At 48.2% G+C, this 25,122-nt stretch overlaps 1 protein-coding gene across 2 annotated transcripts in view; it reads left to right on the forward strand.

Moving 5' to 3' along the window:
* SLC25A22 (solute carrier family 25 member 22) overlaps nt 1-22,612 on the forward strand; it is a 54,524-nt gene extending 31,912 nt beyond the window's left edge. For both annotated transcript variants that reach the window (XM_086749814.1, XM_086749815.1), the window contains exons 4-10: nt 174-229; nt 5,880-5,970; nt 15,855-15,973; nt 17,555-17,726; nt 18,504-18,658; nt 19,539-19,614; nt 20,481-22,612. In XM_086749814.1, coding sequence (XP_086605940.1) covers nt 174-229; nt 5,880-5,970; nt 15,855-15,973; nt 17,555-17,726; nt 18,504-18,658; nt 19,539-19,614; nt 20,481-20,634 — 823 coding nt within the window. In that variant the 3' untranslated portion in view covers nt 20,635-22,612. The remainder of the gene's footprint in view (nt 1-173; nt 230-5,879; nt 5,971-15,854; nt 15,974-17,554; nt 17,727-18,503; nt 18,659-19,538; nt 19,615-20,480) is intronic.
* The last annotated feature ends 2,510 nt before the right edge of the window (nt 22,613-25,122 follow it).

The following is a 25,122-nucleotide window of genomic DNA, read 5'->3' on the forward strand; positions in this document are numbered from 1 at the left end:
TGGAGTCAGGCCTGAACAATGGTGCATTCAGCAGCTGATGTGGTTCCCTTCTCAGCTCAGGGTTTTGCTGACAGATTGTAAATGAAAACCACTCCAAGAGATTTGTATTGTTTTTCTCTGCTCTCATCCACCTTTGAGCTCCTGTGGTTTATCTCTCTCTGTTTTGTGCGCAGGTCTGACTGCCTCATTAAAACAATTCGGTCGGAAGGCTACTTTGGCATGTACAGAGGTAAGTAAAACTGACTCAGGCATGGTGCAGCTTTTACGTTGAAAGCACTGGTGCGTAAGTGGGAGAAAAAAACCATATTCTCTGGCTTATAAAGCAATAACCTAGCAATATTTTAAGATGTTGAAAAGTGCAGCTGTTTCTGAAAATAAACTCCATGCCAGGTGTCTGCTCAGCTCTCCACCATTGAGGGCTTGAGTCCTCCCTGTGGCTGTTTTGATTTACTGAAGTTAATCTTTACTAGCATTTTAAGTGAAGCTGCAGGACTTTGTTTCAGGACTGCATGTGTGTGTTTCCCAGCTTAGGCACAGTAATTTTTGTCAGAGGGGCAATAGCAAACCTCTTGAAGGGTCTTGCTTTGTGGTTGATGATCAAATTTATGTCAGAGCCCACCACCAATGTGGTCAGGCCTGCTGTCCCATCTAGTTAGTGGCTTGTCTCCAAAACTAGCTGTCTCTCAAGCATGCCTGAGTGCTTTGCTCAAGTGTTTAGACTAGCTGCAATTAAAAAAAAAAAAAGTTAAAAATAACCTGCCCCTAGAAAAAACTCCCTTGAGGTGGTAAAGAAAATCAGAGCTTGGCTCATGGCGGAGCTTCAGCTGTTTGATTGTTGTGTGCTAACCTGCTAGAAATCTCCTGGCTCCTTGGTTTAGGGTGGCTGCTGCAGCAGTGAGGTCCTCAATTGACATTATAACTTTTCTAGTTTAAAGACAAAATCCTTGAAAGTTTTTTTAAAGATTTTGAGGAGAGAGGAACAGCAGGCCAAGTTCTGGCTTTACTTGTAGCAGAGGAAAATGTGGAATACCTTCTTGGCTTTCAGCACAGTCCAGCTGGCTTTGTTGACACTGAACTCTGGTTCATTTTTATATACTGGTATTCAATTGCCTGAATATGCAGTTTTTATCTCTGAGGTGTTCAGATAGCATTCTGTGTGGCACTCATTCACTAATAAAGCCTGATTAAAGTACTGCTTTGATTAACTGAGTCCTTGCTCTTTGTTTTTTCAAGCGGGAGTCCAGAGACGCTGGCACCTTGCTGTTGGCAGCAGTAGCATTTCTTGCAGCTCCTTCCATAGCTCCTAAGGAAACACGGATGCTGCAGCCGGCCGTCCTGGGAGCAGGCACTGGCTGTTGAGGCAGCTTCTCTTGCCCAACTTACTGGTGGGCGTTTCAGGGGAGTGGGGTGGATGCCGGGGATGGATTGGCTGCTTCACATCAGCTTTCCTGGGAGCAGGCAACAAGACAAATAACCCCGAGGAACCCTGGCAAGCTCCATCTTCAGTGCTAGCAGTGACACGTTCCCCCTTGATTTTTTCCCACAAGCGGGCTGCTTCTGTGTTCCTAGCCAGGAACGGAGACTACATTAACTTTGGCTGTAAATACACAGTGGCAGGCTGCTTGCTGAGGAGCAGAATGAAGAAGCTGTTCCTGGAAACTTACAGGGGAGACTGTAGGACTCATCTGGGCTTTTGGGAGGAACAGCTCTGTCCTGTAAGGTGTAGAGTGGTGGAGGGGATGTGGATCTCCTGGCCACTTTTCACTCTGACACAGAAATCTCAAACAGTGCAGGGGATTTTGCATAGCTCTTGCTTTTCCCAGCCATATTGAGTCTGGTCAGCTTGGTCCATGTCCCACTCATCTGTTCAGGGAGCTGATAGTGACTTGAATTTACTCTGACTGTTAAATGGGAAGCTGGGTTTGGAGAGGGCTTTTGTGAACAGCTCCAACTCCTTCCAGAAATTCATAGGTATTCCAGCATAGCCAGGATGCAAAGGTGAGTCCTCCAAGTACAGCAGTCCTGGTCTCTGTGCCTCAGTTCTGTGAGCTGACATTAGCAGCCCTTCCCTTCCTCTTCAGGAGAGGATTGGTGAATAAAATACATCCAAAATTCGTGAAGAATGTGAGTATTTTTCTGGGAAGAAGGTAAAGAGGCGACTCAGCCTTGCAGACAGGGAGGATGGAAATCAGATGGTGGGATTTGTTCCTTCTCTCTCCATCTGTTCCAGTTCCTCAGCAGAAGTTGCTGTATGACTCACAAGCTCTTATTTTCAGCCTTTAAGCTGAAATTGGGAGGATTGTATGTTAATGTGCTGAAGTGGCAGCTGCTGTGCCCCATGGAGGAGTCATAGGACAGAAAGGGTCTGCTTGGGCACAGCCATTCCCACTGTGTGGCTGCAGGTCTCCTTCACGTGTGAATCAAAGCTCCCAGTGCAGACAGAAGAAAGGCTTGATCTTGTAGGATGCTTTTCCACAAATCATCCATCTCTTAAGTGGCACATGTGGACAGGTAGCCCTTGCTCTGTGCGAGTAGCTTATAGTGAACTGTGTGATCTATAAGGCAATCCCAACATTTCTGTCAAGTTCTCCCCCAAAAGTTACAGAGATTCTTGGGTTTGTTTGGGGAAGGAAGAAGAGGAGATTTTTTTTTTTTCCTCATGTTTTTCCATAACATCTAGGTGGAAACACCTCAAAGCTGGATGGTGCTGTCTAGCCCTGTCTGTGCTCAAGGGATGATGGTGTGCTGCCTTCAGACAAGTGAATGAATCCATGGTGCCTGTGGGCTCCTGGACCATGTGGACAGCAGTGGAAGGGAACCTTGGAGAGGCGCTCTCTCTGCTCCCTGCTACAGTCCATCCAGAAGCCAGCACGTGTCCTGCAAAGTCCCACTGCTGTTTGCAGAGCAGCCGTTTAGCCTAGCTGGTGGGAGCCAAAGGCCCAGATCTGGCTGGGGAAATGCCCTTTGTTGATGACGTTTGGAGGGTAGCTGCAGTTTAGCTACAGTAGTGTGGCAGCCTGCCCTGGTCTCTGGTAATGCTACCTCCCACATACACCAGTGCTGAACTGGGGATAACTCAATCCCCCTGTTACGTAGGTTGCTGGTGGTATATAAGGGCTTCTATGAGAAATGTGTCTTAGTAACAAGACTCGAGGCTCAGTGAGAAGGGAGCACTTAGAAGTTCAGTGGGCAAACAACTGGTTTTGCCTCTTCTTGATGTTGTTCTTTGTAGTGCTTCCATTCTTCTTTTCAAAATACTTTGTTTTTTAATGATTGCAATTTATTTTTGCATTCTGGTATGTGTAGCATTGCCTATAGGCCAAGGTTAGCATTAATTAGGGAAATAGAGTCATTGGCATAGCTAGAATAGAAGAGCTATGAGATTTTGTAAAAAAAAGGTAGAAAACACTGGAAAGCATACAGCCAGCAGCTGAAGCATCTCATTTCTGCTCCTCCAGTGAATTGAAGCTGTTATGGATTATTGAGAACAGGGATTACCCATTCTCTGCTAAGCAGCTTTACTGGAAATGTCAAAGATGTAGGAGAAAACACAGGTTCATTAACTTTTCTCTGTATATTGTGTGTTTTAACCCTCAACCTTATTTGCAGTTGAAGGAGAAAATACTGTGAAAGCCTCTTGGTTCCTAGAGGAGGTCAGCATATTGAAGCTTACTTCTCACGTACTTTTCTTGCTTGATGGTTTGCAGTTGTTTTCTTTCTTTCAGTGAACACTTTGCACTGGTGTTAGAGTAGCAGGTTTATTCTTTTTTCTTTCCTTGTTTTCCCGAGGAAATGGTTATTCATGTTACACGTCAGTAAAGTATAGATGTTTTACTTTCTAGCCATTAGGAGTGAGGTTGAAGTTGTCTTCAACTTGGCAGTCGTGGAAATGCTTCACGGGTAGCCACTTCTATTTAAAAATCATGCTATGTGGATTTGCTTTGTAGATCCTGATATGACTGACATTAAAAAGCAGAGGTAGAGCATGAGGGTCATGTCTGTGTGGCTTCTCACCACATGACAGGGGGACGTGGTGTGTAGGAAGCACATCAAACTGAAGCAGTGCAATCACTGGTACACTTAAAAGTTTGCAAAAACCCAGCAGTGTGAGAGGGCTGCCCTACTCCCTGGATAGTTAGTTTGGCTCCTGTAGAATATGATGGTGTTTGCTGGATGTCATGGCCAGTGTGGAATGAATGCATTGGCTTAGCTTGCTACAAGGCAACATTACTCCATTTTCTGCAAAATCTGAATGTGGCAGTCATAAGAGGGGAAAATGTGTTGGGCTGCTCAGCCATGCCTAGCAAAGACTGTCTATTTTCTTGCTGCAATTTCCCGCATGATGGAGATGTGTCCTCTGAGCAGAGGATATGGAGCCAGGGATTCCGGTGTCCTGGTCCCAGTTGCGTCTTTGCTTCCTAATCTGAGGAAAGTTCCCCTAAACCTGTGTCTTCCCATGTCTCATTTAGGAGTTATTTAATAACTTTTGGAGGGAGGAGAGTCCATCCTGAGGAACAGATGATTAAGTTGCCTTTCTTTAGGTGTGTTTGAGCCCTTACAGCTCCTGTCAACTTGTTTTCAAACCACCTGAAAATGAACCCCATCAGGTCTTTGGAGCCTAGCGGGAGTGCAGGCTGCTCTATGCCTCTCTTTGGAAGATGGGACTTTGGGACAAGTTGTTTAAATCTCTACAGCAAGCATAAATGCAAAAGACATAGCCTAGTATTTGTATTTGTCCTTGCAAAGGTGTTCAGAGGCCGTTAGCAAGTCTCAAGCAAAGCTGCTCTGGAGGGCTTGGAGCTCAGTATGCTTCAGTGCAGACAGGGAGAGCTTGCAGTCATCTACCGGCGGACTTTTTGAGCTCTAAGATTTAAAGGGAGGAGAATATTCTGGAGCATTAATCTAATGGTGCAAAATCCATTATGTTCAGAAGGGACTGGCCCTCCCCTCACCCCATTTCCCCCAGGGCAATGCCTCCCAGCTGCTCTGTTGCACTGGTGGCGGTGTCCATGGCCCGCAGCAGCTGGCTGGGCCACGCAGACCTTTCATTGTGGCAGGCACAATACAGGGATTTGCTGTTTGTTGCTCCTGACAAAAGGGCACTCCAGTGGGTGGTGGGGGAGCCAAGGCTTGTTTACACCCCAGGTCCCCGAGCAAGACTTGCCACGGTGCTCAGAGAGGAACTTCTGCAGGCTGCAGCTTGTGGTGGACAAAAAGTCACTTCAACAGTGGCTGCTCTGAGGGTGACACCCAGTGGTGACAAACAAGGGAAGCCACTTAACTCCAAGGGTTGGTCTAGAGCTGACTGACTGTGTGCAGGTGAGCCAGTTGACTTTAACCACCCTCCAGGTCTTTCAATGGCTCTGCCTTTTCTGGGCTGCCTGGTAAGCAAGCTGCTCTGCTTTTGGTGGTGGTGGGGCAGGGACATTAGCAGGAAGGTGAGGTGGGGGGCTTTTGCTTCTCAGCACCACAAAGTATTTGCAAAGGAGTTGGGACTAGTTGTTAATCCAACTTGTACTCCTTTCTTGAAGGTCTGATCTGCATCCTTCTGGATTCGTAGGAATGCATCCTTGGATGAGAGAAGAGGATGCATTTATGCATGGTGGGAGGTAGTAGTGAAGCTAAAGAAATTACAAAAACATATTGCAAATGAAGTAGAAACACATCAGGGGGTGTTTTCAAAAACCCAAGATATTGGGAAGTAGAAATTCTATTACTTTCCAGTGGTGTTTCAAGTTTCTAAACCCTGTTGGTGCATTGGTAGATCTCTTTCATCAGTCCTTGGTTTTGAGCGGGAGTTACAACACATTCCTGAAAGATCCAGTTAACGGTTCCTTTATTTTTGTTCTCCAATGGCCTCTTCCTCTTTTCCTTGCCAGGGGCTGCGGTGAACCTGACTCTAGTGACACCAGAAAAGGCTATCAAACTGGCAGCCAATGACTTCTTCCGGCATCACCTCTCCAAAGATGGGTGAGTAGGAGGTGCAGGCCTTTCAAGTTCAACTTAAAAGACACCAATTCTTGGGTCAGATCTGGTGAGACATCAGGGCAAAGGTGGAATGGGGTGATGTGAGGACTGAAATCAGAGTTGACCTTGAACAGCTCAGCCAGTGATGACATTCAGGCTGAGGATGTAATGTCTAAAATGGGAAGTGAAAAGCACTCCACTGGATGACTGCTTTTTATTCAAGCTTCTAAAAATAGTTCCAGATCTAAGCCAAGGTTAGCGGATCCAGAATTTGTAGGCAGAATGTTTGAGAGGAACCCAGTGGCACTGATCACTGCTCAAACAGCTGCTGGGAGGACCCTTGTTCTCAGCATCCTATTGGATGCTGTTATGCGCTTTGTAGCTTGGACAGATGACAAGTCAAGTTCTGTAGACCCCAAACTTAGCATCCCTCTTGTCCTTTTGTAGCTTGAAAATAGTTCCAGAGAGGTGGTAAATCTGAATTGACAAAGGGCACTTGCAGCATTGCCCCGCAGCTGACCTGCAAATAAATACTGAAGGAATAAAATTATCTGTTTAGCTTGCAAGTGGGAGTTGGTTCATGTGAATTAAATGTTGGTAAAAGATGCTAGCTGAGCAGTTGAGAGGAGCTGGACCCTGAATATTTAATACTGTTATCACCAACATGTTTCCCTTGCCATTTGGACAACACTTGAACCTTTATTTCTCCCTTCAGACCGAGACCTTTCTCCAGAGATAGCCAGGGAAGGGCACTGTCTGCAATCCTCAGTGACAGTAGTTAGAAAACAGCCTGCCTGGGATATGATTCTGACTCTTCATATCGGCAGTGATGAGGTGGAGCCTCACTGAAAATGCAAAGCTGTGCCATGGATACTTGGTTTAACAATTTCCCATAACGTACCGTGTCAGTGTCAGCTACTGCAAATCAGTGGCTCAGCCACTTCAGTGGAGACTGTGGACTGACACAGGTTGAGGATCTAGTTTTTTTTCATGTACCTGAATTTTTTTGTTGTTGTTTTTCTGGGGTCTTTTAAAGTAGCAGCTAACTTACATCCGTGTGACTCATCGGCTCGCAGCTGTTTGTGATTTTCTGTCTCTTCAAATAGTGTCTTTTCTGTGCTCTGCTCAGACAGTGGGAGATAACGATGTCCTCATTGCTCCTTGCTTCTACCAAGCAGTGAATCTGATCTCTGCAGCAGACAACACAGTGAGCCCTGGCATACTGCAGTAGATGGAGTGTAGCTAACTCTGCCACCACCTTCAAAAGTGAGGGCTTAGCAGGTTGTACAGGGAAGTTGAAAAGGTGCCAAGCTGCCATGCCCTGTACCACCAGAGAGAGAGGGGCCCGTGGAAGAAATCAGACCAGCATTGCAACATATTTGGCATTCTGTGAGAGCAATTGCTGCTGTGGTGTTTCAGCTGTTAAAATATGACATTTCTGTCAATAGATGTCCTGCACCATGAGAGGTAAAGACTTCCTGACAGGACAAATGTGTGTGTCTTCCTCTCAGTGTCGAGGCAGGCTTTGAGCAAATGTTTGGGTAAGTGGGATGCAGCTGTTTCCATGAGCAGCTGAGGTCTTCACCCAGACCTCTTCCAGTTTGACTTCTGGGTTCCTGGCTGATCCACACATAATATGAGTGATGTGCTGTGCTTGATTCAGAATAAAGGAGCTTGAGAGTTTTGCCAAGGGTAAGACACTGTTCTCCTAGAACATATACATTGATAGGACTGGCGCTACAGTGACCTGGAGCAGGAGCGTGATACAGCTCAGGTAGTGGGAAGCCTTTGTGTCTTGACATGAAGCATTTTTAACTCCTTTTGAGAAAAGATTGGGCCACACTTAGGTGACAAGAGCTAGGCAACATGTGGAGCTGGGGTCACTCATCTCGTTCAGCCACTATTGGGGGGCTTGGATGAATGAAATCTGGTCAGCTCTGCTTGTCAGGATAGCTGGCTTGAGCTGGACAGAGAGGCAGAGCCTTGATACTGCTGTGACAGATGGTTTAAGGTGTTACTGAGTAGAAATGTTGCTCCAAGATGTGATGGGAGAGAAAATGCTGTGCAGGTTGGCTGTGACTGCTATAAGCCATGGACCTGGGATCTAGCTGGAAGGTCTGGTGCATGCTGTGACCTTGCTTAGAGCATGGGGAGCAGGGCATGATGGAAAAGCCGTGATATTACCAGTGAGGATAAGGGTTCTTAGAAACTGCAAGGCAGTTTCTTATTGTGGGATCTTTTTCCTCTATGCCAGGGAAATCCCAGGCCTGGGGATGGAGGGGTTGTGCCTGGCCATGCTGCAGTCATTGCGTGCTATCGTGCCTTTAGGAATTCACAGGATCTTTTCCCATGTGTAGCACGTGTGGCAAATAGGAGTAATGGCAAGGGTTTCCCTTGCTCTTGCTCCCTCTTTCCAAGCTGTTTGCAGTCTGCAGGTTTCTCCATTGAGATACTTCTGTCCCTTCCTCCCCAGTTGTCTTTGTAAGATAGGCAGAGCAGGATTAGCAGTGCTGGAATCCAAACACCTCACTTAGCTGCTAGCACGTAGCAAGGCTGGGCCACCTATTTCACAACTCCAGTCAAAGCCTAGGTATGAACAACAAAATAGCCTGGGGTTAGAAAGGTGAAGATTCAAGCTGCCTGGCATGTCAATATGGTTTCATTTCTGGACATGTAATTGCAACAGTCAAGGTGTTAAATGGTGTAAAGCGCAGCTGAGGGAGTTAAGCTCAGTGTAAGGCTGGAGACTGTTTTGTTTTTTGTTTTTTTTTTTTTTTTCATGGTGAGCCACCAAGATCTTGGTTCAGCTCCACCAAAGTCATTTTTAGACAAGCCAGACGATCTGCCACACATACATAGCATGCTGTGCTCTTAGGCCGCCATCCCAAAGGATGCTCTGGTGCTTCTCTGACTCAGAGCTGCAAAAGTCTTCTAGACCTGTTTGACACAAAATGCCTTCGTCACTAAGCCTCTAGCACTTGTCTTGCTTGAAATGTGTTGCATGAATTGGAGATCCTTATCTAATAAAATGTGCATGTTCTATCAGTATTTGCTGATTAAAATATGCTGAGTGTGTCCTCCAAATGCCAGTGGAAGAAGCATGCTTGGACCAGAGGAAGTGTGGCAAGACCAGCATGACCCAAAATAGCCTCAAGTTACACAACAACTTTTAGTGTGCTTTTTTTTTTTTTTTTTTTTTTTTTTTTTTAATCCTTTGGAAAACTTAGTGTTGAAATGAACTTTCTTTAAAACTGCTAAAAAAAAAAAAACGTGGCATAAAGCCTGTTTTTGAAAGGCTAGACTGAAAACAACACCTGTGATGTAGGAAGCTCCTGGCTGCAAGTTGCTGGAAGAGTATTTTGGAGATGTGTCACTGCAAGTTTGTGCTAGACTCCCTTTTCCTTGGCTGTTCTCTTGGATGCTGCTGGAGGAAGAGTATTGGGGCAGCAGAACTTCAAGTGGGACCTTGTCCCCTTGTTAGTGCACTCAGCTCCCTGAGTCTGGAAATGTCTGTTGCTTTGCTTGGTCCTCCCAGGCTGTCCTCGTAATTTAAGAACAAGGGTGAGTTGTGTGAGTGCTGGAAACCCCCTCGCTATGCCATGGAGGACAGGAGGAGAACCAAGATACTGAAAAATCTGAAGGACACCTATGACCCTGATTGAGAAAGGGAATAAGGGTCAAATATTGGCCTGTGATGATTTTGGCCTGAGGGCCTCTGCAGTTCCCAGGAGAAGAAGTAGAAGAGGTGACCCACAGAAAAGTCTTCGGGCAGGTCCTCGTTCCTGTGCTGGCTTGACCATATGGATGGGAAAGGCAGAATGCCGAGAGAGGGGAAACTTCTAACCTTCAGGCTGCTGGAAACAGATGGGATTTTTACTTTCCTCTGGATTTCTGAAGCTGGATGTGTTGAAAGACCCATAATCTCACAGCTGCTGTTTAAAATAACAGCAGCTTCATTGTCCAGAGCAGAGGATGTGAGAAGAGGAGTCACTAGGGCTAAGTGAAGCACTTGGGTCTGAAAGCAATTTAAATCAGTAGTGCACCAGCATGCATTTAAAGTACATTGTTGATTTTTGGGTGCTCAGTGTGTGAGGCCCAGATGTAAGTATTGCCTACTTTTTCTGTCCTTTTTGAATTTGGGTGTTAAACACTTCGTAAAAACCAGTCCCATTAAAGAGTCGTACAAGGTTTCCAGTTTATCTCCAAAGTGTTGAGTGCCAGACAGCTGTTGTGTTTGGGATGTGTTTGCCAGGTTTTGTTGTTCATTTTTCAGGTTCTTGATTACTCTGCCTTGGCTGTGGTAAAAAGTGTCTCATGGCTTCTTAATGAAAGGGATTTCTTGCTCATAAAAACTCTCCAGTGTCCCTGGATAAATTTCCTGCTGCTCTTCTCTAAGGTGTGTTATTCCCTTACAACTCCTGTCCTCTTTAATCTTGACCTTCATTTTGTTTGCTGTTCTGGAGCAAAGGCTGGCAATCTGCTGACTTGACCGAGCAGCTCAGATTCCTAGGATAGCGAGCACGATTGCATTAGTTGTGCCTTTGCTGATGCCAGCAAATTTTCTTCCTTTCTTCTTCCCCCTGCCTTGTAGTTTTGCTAAGAGAAGAGAAATAGCCAACTGTAATCCTAAGACAAGCAAGGCACTTTTCCTTCTCTCCCATGCAGGTGTGGAGACTGGAGCTTGTTCTCCATTGCCTTCCCAGCTGATATGTCTCTTCCTTTGTCTGCTCCTCTTTCAAGCTCTCCTTTAATACTCAGCATAATACTCTCTTCTGTGGCATCTACTTAAGTAGCCATTGCATGGCCTGGTTGATCCTTGAGCAAAATGCTCACAGACCCGCTGTAAAGTGAGACTCTTAATTTAAGAAGGAGGGATGCTGCTAGTTCTGGTCACCTTGCACACACTGTGCTTTGGTCTTTCTCTGGGCAGGAACCCTTAAGGGCCAAGGTAGCTTCTCCTGTAGTTATCCACTGGATGTCCAGACACTTCTTTAGTGCCCGTAACTGTCATCCTACCCACCAGGACTTGTAGATGGGGGAATCCAGCCCTTCTCCTAGAGAAAGAGCCAGTTAAGAGCTGATAATCTTACTGTGCCTATTCAGGGATAGCTGTTTGTGGGGGGTGGGGGAGGCTCTTTTATTTAGGACACAGAGGCTCAGGGAATTTCAGTAGGTTGAAGCCATAGACATCAAAGGTCAACCAGAAAGTAAATGCACTTTCAACTGTTGATCTAGCAGGAGCTAGAGATGGGCTGTTTAATCACAGAATACACCCATGAGAGGAGCCCTTGTCTCCCTTCCAGGCGCATGTCTTGGGACAAAACATGGGTTGTGCCCGTGTTCAACATGCCCAGACGAGTTGCCCTGTCCATTCTTCACTTCCACAGACATTTGTATTGGAAGAAAACACTTGAGATCTCCTGCCAGGGCAAACTTGATGTCACGGGTGCAGGCTCAGAGTCACCTGCTTCTTGACTTAGTCCAAACAGGCAACACAGAGCTCCTGCAGCTGGAGGTGGGTTGTACCATACCTGGAGTAATGTCTGCCAGAGCAACGTTTAATCTGGTCATGTTACTTTGAGGTGGTTCTGTCCCACATCAGTGCTTTGTTTTGCTTGTCTGAGGCTTTTTTTGAGCTGGCACTAGAAATGAGAGGGAGCTTGTAGTGGGAACTTTCTTGCTTTTACGTTTCCCAGCATCATAGCTCCAGCTTTTCTGAAGTGCGGTTGCAATAACTGGTTGTTCCCTCTTGGAAGACCAGGGGTTGGGTTAAAGGGACTGAGTGGCAGTTTGTGTGCACATCCCCATGCGGCTGTGGCAGGCAGGTTGCCTGCCCTCCCTTTGAAGGACAACTTCTTTATGTTGGTCCCCTAATCCATATCAAAGACCCACTATTTAAATTGTTTGAAAGCAGCTGACTCTCTCTGGTTTGAAACTCTTGGGTAGCATTCTACAATCTATTGGGCTGCCAGACCAGAGGCAGAGGTTATTTTATGTGTGAGGAAGGTGATGCCCAAGCTGGGGACAGTAGCCTCTTGGGTAGCAAATAAAAACATACGGCTTTCTATGGATGTTTCCTTAGGTGAAAGATTTTCTGTCTTTGGAAATCTTGTCATCCTTATTCCAGAATGGCTGATTTTGGTCCCTGCCCCAGCATGTCAACTCCTACACCACAGTCAAGATTTTTCAGAAACTTGAAAAAAGTCCTACTCTGCTCCCATGTGACATCAATATACCAATGCTTTCAGGGATCCTAACTTTGGACTGACGTGTTGCTCTTGAAAAGCCCTCCATATACCTCTAGTTCCCGCTTCTTGACTTTCTTATTTTTCAGCTCTAGTTTGAATCTCTAATTTAGATCGAGCATGAATCTTCTCCCTTTCCCATTTGACATTGTTGATTTGTCATTAGTTAATTTCATGCCAGTTGAAAAAAGTGGAATGACTGATTTCTGCCAGCACAGAATTTAGGGCTATTGTGTATATGTTATATTTAACACTCTCTTGCTGTGATAAAAGATGGTTTCTGCGTTTGTAGGACCAGATCCTTGCTGGTGTTGCAGCTTTTGAAGTTAGTTGAGATGTGCTAGTTTTTAAACCACTGAGGATAAGTCTTGTCGTGCCCTAAATACTGCCTGAAACCCCTTTGTCGTCTAGAGATGAACTGTTCTCAAATTCCTTTTATGTCCAGACTTGTGAGGTTTTGCAAAGGGAGTTTGAGCCCTGTATGGTAAAGTTTGAACTTCCTGACAAAAGATTTGCTTATCTTAGGCTGTTGGTTTTGTTTTTTGTTTTTTGGTTTTTTTTTTTCTTGGACTGCCCCCAGTTCCCAGGATATGCAAACCAAAAGCTGAAAGCCCTTGTTGTAGAAGCTTTTGATGTACCTGTTTGACATCTCTAAAATACACCCACGCACATAAATCCTTCACTGGGTCACACTGGCATAGCTCCATGGAGTTCAATCAAGCCAGGCTGACTTTTGTTGGCTGGGATAGTGGTCCACAGATGAACATGGAGAGCAAATCTTCCTGGTCTTTTGAATTGGATATCAAAGCGGTTGCCCTGGGTGAAAGCCAGGAGACATGTACTCCAGGGATGCTCCAGAGCTCTTTCTAAAGTGGGAGAAGCTCTGCTGTGCCGCAGAGATGGACTGGCAGCCAGCCTCTTTATGTTGTTTTCTTCCTCCCACATCTGGGCTGGGGTTGTGCAGTCAGCAGACTGCATCATGCTGCCCAGAGGCTGGTGCTGTGCTTCTGACCACCCAAGAGGCACAAGTTGGCCACCTCCAGGTGCCAAGGGGGCCCTCTGGATTTGCACACCCTGATACCTGCATACCTTCAGGAAAGCTTGCTGCATGTGCTTCAGCACCCGTGTGGGTAACTCCACGGGAGGGATTGTTCTTTGCAGATTCTTATCTATGGGGGTATTTGGAAAGGGGAGACTGAGAATGTTCTTCCTTTCAGCCTCACAGGAGAGCTCTATATTTAGTTGCTGGTAATCTCCCTTGTGGCTCTGTGCCTCTAATCCCCTGCTCTGATATCCTCCCTGGAGAAGATGAGAGGTGGAGAAATCTGCCCAGCTGACATGATGCACCAGCAGGATTACGGCACATGTCCCTCCCTTTCCCATAGGGTTGGCATTGAAACTACTTTGCTGGCTCGCAGTGCCACAGCTGTGCTGTGTATGAGTGCACATGGAACCCCAAATAAGGGAGTATTGCTTAGTTTTGCGAGAGAATAGGGCATGTCATTGTGGCACTGCTGTTGTAGTTTAGACCAAACTACACAGTCTCTCTCTCACTCCCCCCACCCTCTGGGAGAATAGGGAGAGATAATATAAAAAAAAAAAGGCTCGAGGTTTGAGGTAAGGACAGGGAGAGATCCTTAAAGTTACTGTTATAGGCAAAACAGACTCGACTTGGGGAAAACTATTTATTTATTATTAAAACCAAATCAGGATAATGTGGAGGAGAACAAGATAACCTTCCCCCCACCCCTCCCTCTTCCCGGGCTTAAAGTTAATGTCAATTATCTCTACCTCCATCTCCGGCTGAGCGGCACAGGGGGGAAGAGGGAATGAGGGTTATGGTCAGTTCATCACTTGTCGCTTTATGCTGCTCCTGCCTCCCCTGCTCCAGTGTGGGGTCCCTCCCACGGCCTACAGTCCTTCATGAACTGCTCCAGTGCAGGTCCTTTTCCACAGGGTGCAGTCCCTTGGGAACAGCTGCTCCGGCGTGGGGTCCTCCATGGGCTGCAGGTGGATCTCTGCTCCTCTGTGGACCTCCATGGGCTGCAGGGGCACAACCGGCCTCACCACGGGCTGCAGGGGAATTCTGGCCAGGAGCCGCATTACTCCTGCCCCTCCTTCTTCACTGACCTTGGTGTCTGCAGCTGTTCCTCTCACAAGAAATTCTTCACAATAGGCAGGCAGACACCTCTCAGGTTCTCTTCACATCTCATCTCCTCTCCACTTCTTGCAGCAGGGCCGGGCCGAGTTGGGCCCAGTCGGCCGCCCGGCGGGAGGCCAGAGGGTGAGGGCTGCAAGGCCCACAAGGCTTGCGCCTCCCCCTCTTTGACCCTGCTCAACGTCTTCACATCTTCTCTTCTTTTTTTTTTTTTTTTTTTCTGTTTTTCCCCTTCTTAAATACGTTATCACAGAGGAGTTATCAGGGAACATTCTGCTACCAATTGGCTCGGCCTTGGCCAGCAGTGGGTCTGCTCTAGGCCCGACCGAGTCCACTGAACAAAGGGGAAACTTCCAGCAGTTTCCTACAGAAGCTGCCACCATAGCCCTCCCTTCACTAAACAAAACCAACACAGCTGCTTTTGCCATAGTGTGGGGACTTGCCTTGAGTTGATTAAGAGGAGGTGTTGCTGCAGGAGCAGGGCTGAGGGGGAATAAAAATAGTGCTGGTGTGTAAAACAGAATAAAGAGGAGGCTGATTCGGTACTTTTTTTTTTTTTTATCAAGTCAATGTTTTCTGGTGCGAAGGGGTGAGATTTTCTTTTTTTTTTTTACAGGGTGAGAACTCATCAGTTTCTGAAAATTGAGGCTTTCTGAGCATTTGCATCTTGAGTTCCTCTTTTCATCTTGGCTGGGCTGTTTCGTGGCTTTGGGATGGAGGGAGCTATGAAATGCTGCATTTTGTTAGGCAAGACTGTGTCGCTGATAATCCCTGCTCTCTAGTGCAGAGGGTGCACAAAGCTGCAGTGCTGGGGACCCATCCTATCCCATCCCTTATCCCTCAAGCAGGACTAGTTTAGTGCAAAGGCTGCTTTTTCGGATTTGGAAAGGCTGGTGAGGTGAAGAAGCTGCAAACCACAGGGGAACTGCCTCCCTGACTCTCGTGTTCACCATTTACTCCAAAGCAGCAACTCAAATATTACACCCCACCTTGCTCTTTGCCCTGTGGTCTCTGTTTGTTTGTGAGGATGTTGACAGTGTTTAAAGGACTAGGCTGGCAGAAGGAAAGCTACTTATTCCCCTTAATGCTCAGGTTCTCTGCTGCCTTGTGAGGTGATATTCTTTCAGAAGGCTGTGCCCTGACTGGGGACAACGCCGGGCTGGAAGAGAGCTGCAGCTGTCTGTTTGGGGATGGAGAGGGTTGTGTGCTCCCATCTGGGGCTGTCCTGGCTGGGCTTGTGGCTTTTTCTGGATGTTCTGTTTCTGGGGCCAAAACGGGTCTTTTCCTCTAGATCAGATGATACTGGCAGAGATGCCAAGCCTGGGCTATGCTGATCTGTCAAGCCTAGCAAGTTCCCCTTTTCCCTAGGCTGCTTCTTCTGTAACCCCCAGAGTCAGAGGTGTGCCCTGAGCCCCTGCACCCACCTGCCCCAGTGTTACTCCAGGCCTCCTCTGACTGACTCTTTCTGTCTTTTCTTCGAGCAGGAAAAAGCTGACGTTGCTGAGGGAGATGCTGGCGGGCTGTGGCGCAGGTACCTGCCAGGTGATTGTCACCACTCCCATGGAGATGCTCAAAATCCAGCTGCAGGATGCGGGGCGAATTGGTACGTGGGCCTCTCTTCCCTGTGCACTGAGCAGGCAGAGGGGAAAAGGTAGGGAGTGGGTTGTCAAGGCAGAGGGGGAGGGAATGAGCAGAGAAAACCCTTTTCCTTCTCTCTGCTCTCCCAAGTTGGAGGTATCTCAGGCTGTAGCAGACGTTTCTCTTCCTCTTCCTAGCTGATTTCCCCCCCACCCTTTGTTCACTTGGCTTTGCAGAGGCCCTTGCAGTTACAAAAGGTGATGACTTTTTTTTTTTTTTTTTCCGGGAGCAATAGGCTTGGCAAGTGAAACAGCAAATGCTGCTGGTGGGTGGAGAGAGACAGGAGAGATGACTGGGTGGTCTGCTTTTGAGTGATTAAAACTTGTTGCTTCCTGTGCACCCGAGAAGGGATTAGCGTCCTCCAGTACTCTTCCTATGGTGCTTCCTCCATTCCTTTTTTTCTGATGTTTATTCTCTCTCTTCTATTTCCCTAACAGCTTCCCAGGGGGATGTGTCCTTTCCAAATGACTTGTCTCCCCTCTTACTCTCTCTTTTTTTTGCCTCCTGACAAAAGCAGCAGTTGTTTTGGCTGAAACAGTAGATAAAATTCTCCTGGCGCACTGGATTTGGAAGACATTTGGGGTCAGGCTCTCAGGGCTGTGGGGGGAAAGACTCTGGGAGAAAGAGCTGTTTGCTGTCGCCTTAATCTCTTCCAGAGGTCAGCCCAGGGTATGGCCTCGTTCCCCAGGAGTCCTGTGTGACACCGTTGGATGCTGTGTTTGTGGTCCTTCTTGGAAAATGGGCCAATTTGTCTTTTAATCTCTCCTTTGATGCAGCATTCCTGAATAATCACGGATTTACTTTTTCTTTCCTCTCTTTGCTGTTTTTAATGCAGACCTTATCCTCTTTGTGCATATTATTTTAAAATGTTTGAAGGAACTAAGCCATGGTTTGAGGGTTCAGAAGAGGTTTTTGCTGCCGTGAGCAGCCTGTTCTCAGAGTGCCAGAACTGTGTTGTGTTGGTGGCAGCCGGAGGATTGCCTGCAGGTTGATGATCTCCATCTTCTGGCCAAAGAGCAGAAATGCATCAGTTTGAGAAGGTTGGGAGAAACCAGGTTGCATTTATAAATGTGGCTGAGGAACTCTGTGGGTAAATGATTGCTTTCAAGGGAAGGAAGCAAAGTACAGAACTGTCAAACCTCTCTCATTTATGAATATCGTTAGTTTTTCCTACCCAGGGCTTGGGGACGTAGCTGGAAGCAGATACTGTCATCTGCCTGCTCACAGCAGTTCCTTTTCTCCGCATCGCAGAGGTCATGTGTGCCAGGCTGTTCCTGCTTAGGTAAAAGCAGTCGGTAGGAGAGTGCAGCGGACAGCGTTGTGGTGCGGCAGCAGCTAGCTCCGAGGCTGGGACAAGCTGGGTTGTCTCAGGCTGAGGGAGATGAGCAGACTGGGAGCAAAAGCTTGCAGGGCACCTGCTTGGCCTTAGTCTGCATGTTTTGTTGCACCTGGAGATCTGCCTCTTCCTCCTTGTCCCATGGCACCAGGCAGCAAGAGACTGCTGTTGAGCATCTTGCAGACCAGTGCTCTCTCTGCTCCTCCCCAGCGGCACAGAAGAAGCTGATGGCGGCACAGGCCCAGCTCTCCTCTTCTTCTGCGGCGAGGGCGGCGGAGCCAGTGGTGGAAACGCGCCCCACAGCAACACAGATAACAAGGGAGCTGCTGCGAAGCAAAGGCATCGCGGGACTCTACAAGGGCCTGGGAGCCACGCTGCTAAGGTAGGGTGGCGTGAGCTGGAGCCCAGGACACCGGTAGTCCCAGTCTTGAACCTAAAGCACCAGCCATCCAGGGGATGAGCCTGCAAAGGGGGTGCCAGCTTCAGGGCACGTGGGTTTGATTTGCTTTGGTTTCCACACACAGTTTTTGTGCATTAAAGAAGGGAAGGTCAGGCAAGTGAGGGAGGCTGCCTTTTTGTTCCTGGAAAATTTAATTCTGGTGCTTTCTGTGGCAGGTTTTTGTCTCCATGTCCATATTTTAACACTGTAGAGAAGGCCTTGTGAGCTAACAAAGCAAAACTGTCAGCCTGAGTCTCCAGAGTGTAAGATGGGTTCTGGCCCATGGAGCGTGTTGGATACAAGGACTGGTGCCTACTTGGACACTCTTTACCTGGGCTTTCACAGTGTGACTCTCTTCTAGCTTTAACAAAGGCAGAGCTAAAGCAATGCCCAGTGGGATGAGGGGCAGGATGCAAATCTCTTTTAATTAAGAAAAATGGACCTCTGAATGTGCTGGGGTCTTCAGTTTCAGTGTTGAAAAGTCATGGGGAGGCCACTGACTATGCAGCGCTGCGTGCCTCCCACAGGCCTCTTGTCCTTTGTGCAGTCAGTTTTGCCCTTCCTAAATTTTGGCTTCTGTCTCTGTATTGGAATAGCAGAGCTGTGCTGCCAACACGTGATGCTTGCAGCCCTTCCTTTGATGCTCGGTGTGTTGGCTTCCCACTCTGACTTTGCTCATCCTTGTTCTTCTTTCTTCCCCTTCCTCCCTCCTCTCCCCAGGGATGTCCCGTTTTCCATTGTTTACTTCCCACTGTTTGCAAACCTGAACAAGCTGGGCCAGAAAGACCCCAATGTCAAGGCTCCGTTCTACGTGTCCTTCCTCTCTGGATGTGTGGCTGGCAGTACGGCTGCGGTGGCTGTCAATCCTTGCGATGGTGAGTCCCGCGTAGCCTCTGCTGGTGGTCTGGCACCAAGTGACAGGAGTCAGAGGCCCGCAAGTGGGCTAGGCGAGGAGGAGGGTGACTGTTCCAGCATCTTTGCAGCATGAGTACATGTGTACAGGAGGGGAGTTCTGCTGTCTGAGCTGCCTCCAGCTCAGATGATGTTTCCTTCAGCTGAGCTATACCTTTGGCCACAGCTTATGCAGAGGTTTGCAGTACTCACTAGGTAAATCAGGGAGAGAGTGTCATTCATTTCAGTCATTTTTTGCAGGAGTGGCTGTGAACATGCCCCTGAAAAGGCACATTTCCCTGTGAAGTGATAGCATGCAGACCATCTACATGAGTACAGTCATGGACAACCAAGGAGAGCCTCAAATCTGTGGCCTTTTCTCCTGCTCCTCAGCATCTGCCTTAAATAGCACCTCGGTTTTGGTGCTGTGAAAAACACCAGAAAGTAACTCCTCTCTCCCCGCCATTGCACATGCTCCAACGTGTGAAGAAGTGTAAGAGCAGCATCGTATATTTTAGGTACTTCTTCCAGAGGGAGCTGGGTATTTGAAAATCAGTTCCCACTTTGCAGAAAGATACCTGAATTTGGAAGCATTTAAAACTTAAGACAGCTGTGGAAACCTTGGTCACAGTGAGGTGAGGGGGCTGGTTTTTGAGTGGCTGTGTTTTATCTTTTATCCATTTGTAAAGGAATGGGTTTGTTTTCCCCTGTTTTATTGATAAATATATGAAAATGGTCTGTGTTCTTGGTAATCTCATTTTGACTGTGTTTCAACGATGTTACTCTTGGAGTGGCTCTTGCCTGCTGAAGGGCGTGCTACGTCCCCAGTGCTCACCACTGTCTCTCTTCTCTCTTCCTCCCCAGTGATCAAAACACGGCTGCAGTCCCTGCAGAGAGGAGTGAATGAGGACACCTACTCAGGAATCCTGGACTGCACCAAGTAAGACTCCTCGTGAAGCAGGTGTATGGCGTCTGCTGCTGCCAGGCAGTCAGTGCAGCTTCTAGACCCAGCCAGCAGCTTCTCTGTTTCGGGTTCCCTCTGACCCTGTGCTTTTGTCTGTCTGTCTATATGGAGAGATACATAGATATATGACCAGACATATACTGTTCATATATGGGTATACAAAAGAGAACTTTTTCCTATTTTGAGCAAGGTAAATGTAGCATTTATATTAAATGTTTCTGCCCAGACTCCAGCAGCCATAACACTGAGGTTTTGTTCCTGCAAAGGGAGGCAATGCAGTGATTGTCTCTCCCAAGGCCCTGTTGTCTGAAAACCCTGCAGCATGAAGCCTCGTATCCCTCCCGGGACTGCTTTGAGCAGTGGCTGCAGGAGTGCTGTCCGAGCGGGCTGTTCCCAGCCGCGCTGTCCTCTGACTCTTTGCTAAACTGAGGTCTGGCTGCTTCAAAACACGAAGGAAGTTTCAAAACACAAGCGCTCTGCTTCTGTATTGCTGTTGTAGCCGGCGTCTCTTGCCATCTGTACCACACTGAGGGTGGAGTTGGCCCCAGCTCTTGAACAGGGGGACCTCCTGATGCAGGCACAGGGTTATCTTAGCTGTAGATCCAGACCCAGGCAGATGCCTCTGCTCCTGGCCAGACGCAGGGATGGGGCATGTTCCTGCATGGCAATCAGCAGAGCACGTGGGAGATGGTGGATGATCTGCTGTGGAGGCAGGGCCAGGCGACAGCACTTGCCTGGGTTTAGCCTGGAGGGAGGCAGAAAGCCGGGGCCTGGCCAGAGGCTCTCCTGACGTGGTGGAGGGGTGGGATGGACACTTACCTGTCTGTGCCTTTTCTCCCCAGGAAGATCTGGCAGAAGGAAGGGCCCATGGCCTTCCTGAAAGGGGCCTACTGCCGAGCCCTGGTCATTGCTCCTCTCTTCGGCATCGCACAAGTCGTCTACTTCATCGGCATCGCGGAGTTCCTGCTGGACATGCTCCCCAAGCACCGGGCCTAGCCCCAGCGCGCCTGCGTGTGCCCTCCCTCCCCCTGCAGTGCTGAATTCATCCCCGTGTTCATCATCCGTGTCGATTGATGTCAGAGCAACAGCACAAAGGGTTCGCGCGGGGACGCTGAGGGGACGTGGTCTCCAGACGAGCAAACGCTGGGAGGGAGAAGAGTCCCTTTTCTGTCTCGATCTGGAACCTACCCCCTCCCGCTCCTTCCACGGACAATACCTAATTATGCATATCTCTCTCTTCCCCCCCACCCCTGTGTTTTTAAATTGTCATTCTTAAGAGCACTGGTAAGCACAGACTGGACTTGCAAACCTGGAAGTCTCCTCCCAGCCTTGGGGAGGAAGAGGGATGGGAAAGAAGTAACCTGAACCCTCCTTCACCCCAGTCCCCCTCTTTCTTCCTGGAGTTGCCAGCTATCTGAGGAGGAGCTGGAGGGGCAGCTGTGTCCCCTCAGCCCCTCCTCGGCTCTCCTGGCCCTGGGCTGAGAATGGGCACTGCGCAAAGGGGCCTCATCTCCTCACTGCCAGAGGGGCGGCGGGGGGATGCTGGATCTGGCAAGTTTCTTGGCCTGGAAGCCTTCACCCCTCCCTTCTCCCTTTCTCAAAAATGAGTTGGACTTAGATGAACTTCTTGGAGATCAGAGGAAGGGAAAAGGGGTCGTTACTATTGATTTTGTAATTATTTTTGTTTTAAAGCAAAGGGATGTCCCTCCTAACTAGGTGTCACAGGCACATCCAGGTGAGGTACAGAGATGAGATGTCTGCTCTGTAGGGAACGTGTCTGTGGGATCACACGAATGTCTGAAGGTGCTTCACTGCCTGGCCACAGGCAGGGGAGGGAGAGGAACTTGGGATCAAGTTATTTTTGTTCGGGGTTTTTGTTTGTTTGTTTGGGTTTTTTTTGTTTTTTTTTTAATGCAGGGGTTGTGGGGAGGGAAAACCAAACAACAAGAAACCACTTACATTCCTTCAGCCTGCCCATCCCAGGGGTGATAAAGCGGTGGCTGCAGGTGTAGATTAGTTGATTCTATTTTTTTTCCAGCCTGGCCCCAGGTGCATGAAAGCAGGCACCTGCTCCGCTTCTGCGGTGCCCAAGTTCGGGGAGCCACACAGGAAATGCCTCGCCTGTGTGCTCACCTTGCAAGGTGTAGTTGTGCTTTGGTGTTTGACTTGGGCGTGTTTGGAACCAGCTGGTGTTGAAGAGGCAGAAGGTTCCCGTGCCCTGAGCGAGGAGCTGTTTGTGTGTACGTGATTATGGGATCGAGTCCTCTGGATCACAAAAACTCGTCATCCCGCTCGCTTCTGGGGTGGTGGTGGTTGTTGGGTGGCAGGGGCCAAATCCACACCTAGCACTCACTCTGTCAAAGGGACACTGCCTCAGCTAACATCGCTTGTCAGAGGACTTCCTCGTTCAGTACTCTCTTGGGCTGTGTGATGCATTCTGGTTTGAATGATCTTAAGTGTGAGATCTACCAACCCACCGCGATCTTCTCCATTATTTATTCCATGTGGTGCAATCCACCTGACTTTGGTGTTTAAATTAAACTGGTCGAATTCACTTTTCATTCCTCCTTTTTGCTTTGTTCTCCAGGCGCTTGCTTGGTGTTTGTGTTTGAAATGTATACTTAATTTAAAAAAAAAAAAATCCTTGTTTTTAATGTTTAAAAGAAAAACACCTCTGTTTCAATGTTCTTCAGTTAGGTTTTTGCAAAACCTATATGCTGAGGGCCTTCTTCCTTGATGCGTCCTTTTTCTCTTTGAAAAAGTTGTTCTGTGGATAATTTGTTACTTGTCACTTTGCATATGTGAATAATTTTTTGTTTTTCTTTTTTTTTTTTCTTATTTTCTTAATGACTTCTCCATGTATCTGGGAAGGAATCTGTGCAAAGATGATGATAGATGTCTGTGCTGTGTGTAGTGCTGTGATGCTGCTCTTGCTCTGGATTTCCCTTGGGTGGATTAAAAGAGAAAGATTCTTTTTTTCTCTCTCTCTTTTTATTTTTTTTCTTTTAAGGTGCCCCATTCCTTGCTGCTTTGTGATTTACAAGGAGAAGCCTTGCCACTGAAAGTGGTGGGGTTTCTGCTTGCCCTTCTCCCTGCAACGTTTGCCCCCTGAAGCTGGGTGACTTGTAGCTGCAGGGGCGTGTGTGCGGTGCAGGAGGAAAATTTGGTGGAGTGAAGCGCCGAGGTTCAGGGAAAGCTCTCCTTGTCCTTTTGGATCCTTTTGAAAACTTATGTGTAAAACTGACTCCTCTTCCACCACATTGGAGCTGATGCCCTGAATGGGGCTGATTTTCAGCTGCTTGGACATGTCCCTGAGTCAGGAGGACGTGGGAGGGTGGCAGGGGGTAGTGACCATGGCCCCGCGGGAGCCCCCCCATGCAGGCAGGGTGCTGCCGGCCAAAAAAAAAAGTTTAAAATGGGAGAATTCCCATCAACTTAATTAATCACCGATTAACAGAAACCTCTAAGCATTGATTGCAGTATCGAGGAATAAAAGCAAATAAACACAGAGAAGCACACCTCTGCTCCCCTCCCTGCCGCTGCCCCTTGTCCCCCGGGGCAGGGGCCAACAGCCAGCGTGGGGTCAGCTCCTTGTGCGTCCTAACCTGCTCCCGCTGGCGCGGGGTCCTTGACCGAGCCCAGGCCTTTGCCGTCGCACCTTGTCCCGTGTCGGCCCTGTCCCTTGCTCCTGTCCTGACCGTGGCTCTTCTGGCTCCAGTTTGTTTGGGGTTTGTAGTGTTTACCGCCCTTAAATGTATTTTTGTGGGGGTGCTATATGCCTCTGTCATGGGTTCGGGCGGTTTTGGCTGGTGGAATTTCCTGGAATGCAATGAGGAAATTTCCTGAAGCCCTGGAGGAAAATTCCTACAATGCAAAAGGGAAATTTCCTGGAAACCTATAGGGGAATTCCTAGAATTCAAAGGGAAACCATCCTAGAAAGCCACAGTAAAATATCCTAGAAAATGAAAGGGAAACTTACTACAAGACAATAGCAATTTCCTTGAGAGCACTAGGGGAAATTCCTCAAAAGTAAAGGGGGAAATATTCTGGAAATTCATAGAAGGCATTGGGGGAACTTCCTAGAAGGCCATAGAGGGGATAGCCTAGAAATTGAAGGAGGAAAATTCCTCAAATACCAGGAAAATTCCTGAAAAGAAAAGGTGACATTTCTTAATAAAGTAACAGTGCTATTTCCTGGACAGGAAGAATAAGATTTCTTGGGAAATAATTCCTTGCTGCCCAGGGAGCAACAGTCATGGGGAAATTTCCTAGAAAGCAATAGAAGTCCTCTAAGCAGAGAGAGAATTCCTAGAAAGCCATAAGGAAATTTCCCAGCAGGCAAAGAGAGGAATTTCCTGGACAGCAATGGGAGAGAAATAGCCTGCAAAGCAACAGGGAAATTTCCTGGAAAGCGATAGGGGGATTTCTTAGGAAAGAAGGGGGAAATTTCCTGGAGAACAAAGGGCAATGTCCTAAAAAACCATGCAGGTGTTCCTAGTAAGCAGTAGAGAGAAGTTCCTGGAAAGAAGGGGAAATTTCCTCAAAAGCAGGAAGTGTAGGGGGGAAAAGAGGCCCAAATTCCATGCTTCAGTCCCGATGACCACCAGTCTCATCCTTGGGTAAGAAATTTGTCAAGCTCCTGCAAATTTCAGGGGTTTTTGGTCTGTTTGACCGCTCCTTGCAGAGCTCAAATGGGCTTGAGGAAGAGTAACGAGGGCGAGCGCTTGGGCTGCGGGTGGCCTGCCTCATACCATGTTTATTTGCTAATTTTCCTTTAATTTAATGCAAAAATCTACATAACCCCCACCCACCGCGGTGGTCCGAGGCGCAGGGTGACCATTTTCTATCACGGGTGGTGGTGCCCGGGACCCGTGTTACTGGAAACCATCTGTAGCCCCGTTTGGGCACCGCTTCCCCTTTCTGGGGTGGGGGATGTGCTGCTGCCATGCACTGGCCACCGGGACCCCTTCCCACCTCTGCCTGCTCCCCCCTTGCTTTTGGAGCCTGGTATGGCCAGCGGGGACCCCCTCGGGGTTCACCCCTTTGCAAGGGTGGTGCTGGCCCTGAAACACGCATGCGGGGCTGATGCACGACCCCGGCGTTGATTTTTCCTCCTTTTTTTCCCCCCCTTCTTTCTTTGCACAAAGCTGCGGTGCCGCCATGCCGGGCAGCAGCACAGAGGATGCTCGTGGTGCCGGTTTCGCGTCCCAGAGCCCTTGCCTAGATCCCGCGGCGATGGGACGCTGGGACACGGCCTCTGCTGTCGTTCAGCCGGAGAAGCCGGGAGCAGGTGCGGTGCTGGGAGCAGTGCCAGGCCCACACCTGCGGCCCGGCTTTATGGGAAAAGGGAGCGCCAAGAAAACCGGCTCCTGGATGTGGGCGGCGCGGCCGGCGCACGCAGCCTTCCCGGGTTTTGCTTTTATTTTTTAATTTTTACAGCGTGCCCTTAGCGTGGAAACTAAGGCAGCCTGAAAGAAGAAGCAT

This window comes from Chlamydotis macqueenii, chromosome 5 (assembly GCF_036417535.1).
Source record: "Chlamydotis macqueenii isolate bChlMac1 chromosome 5, bChlMac1.mat, whole genome shotgun sequence".
Taxonomy (NCBI): domain Eukaryota; kingdom Metazoa; phylum Chordata; class Aves; order Otidiformes; family Otididae; genus Chlamydotis; species Chlamydotis macqueenii.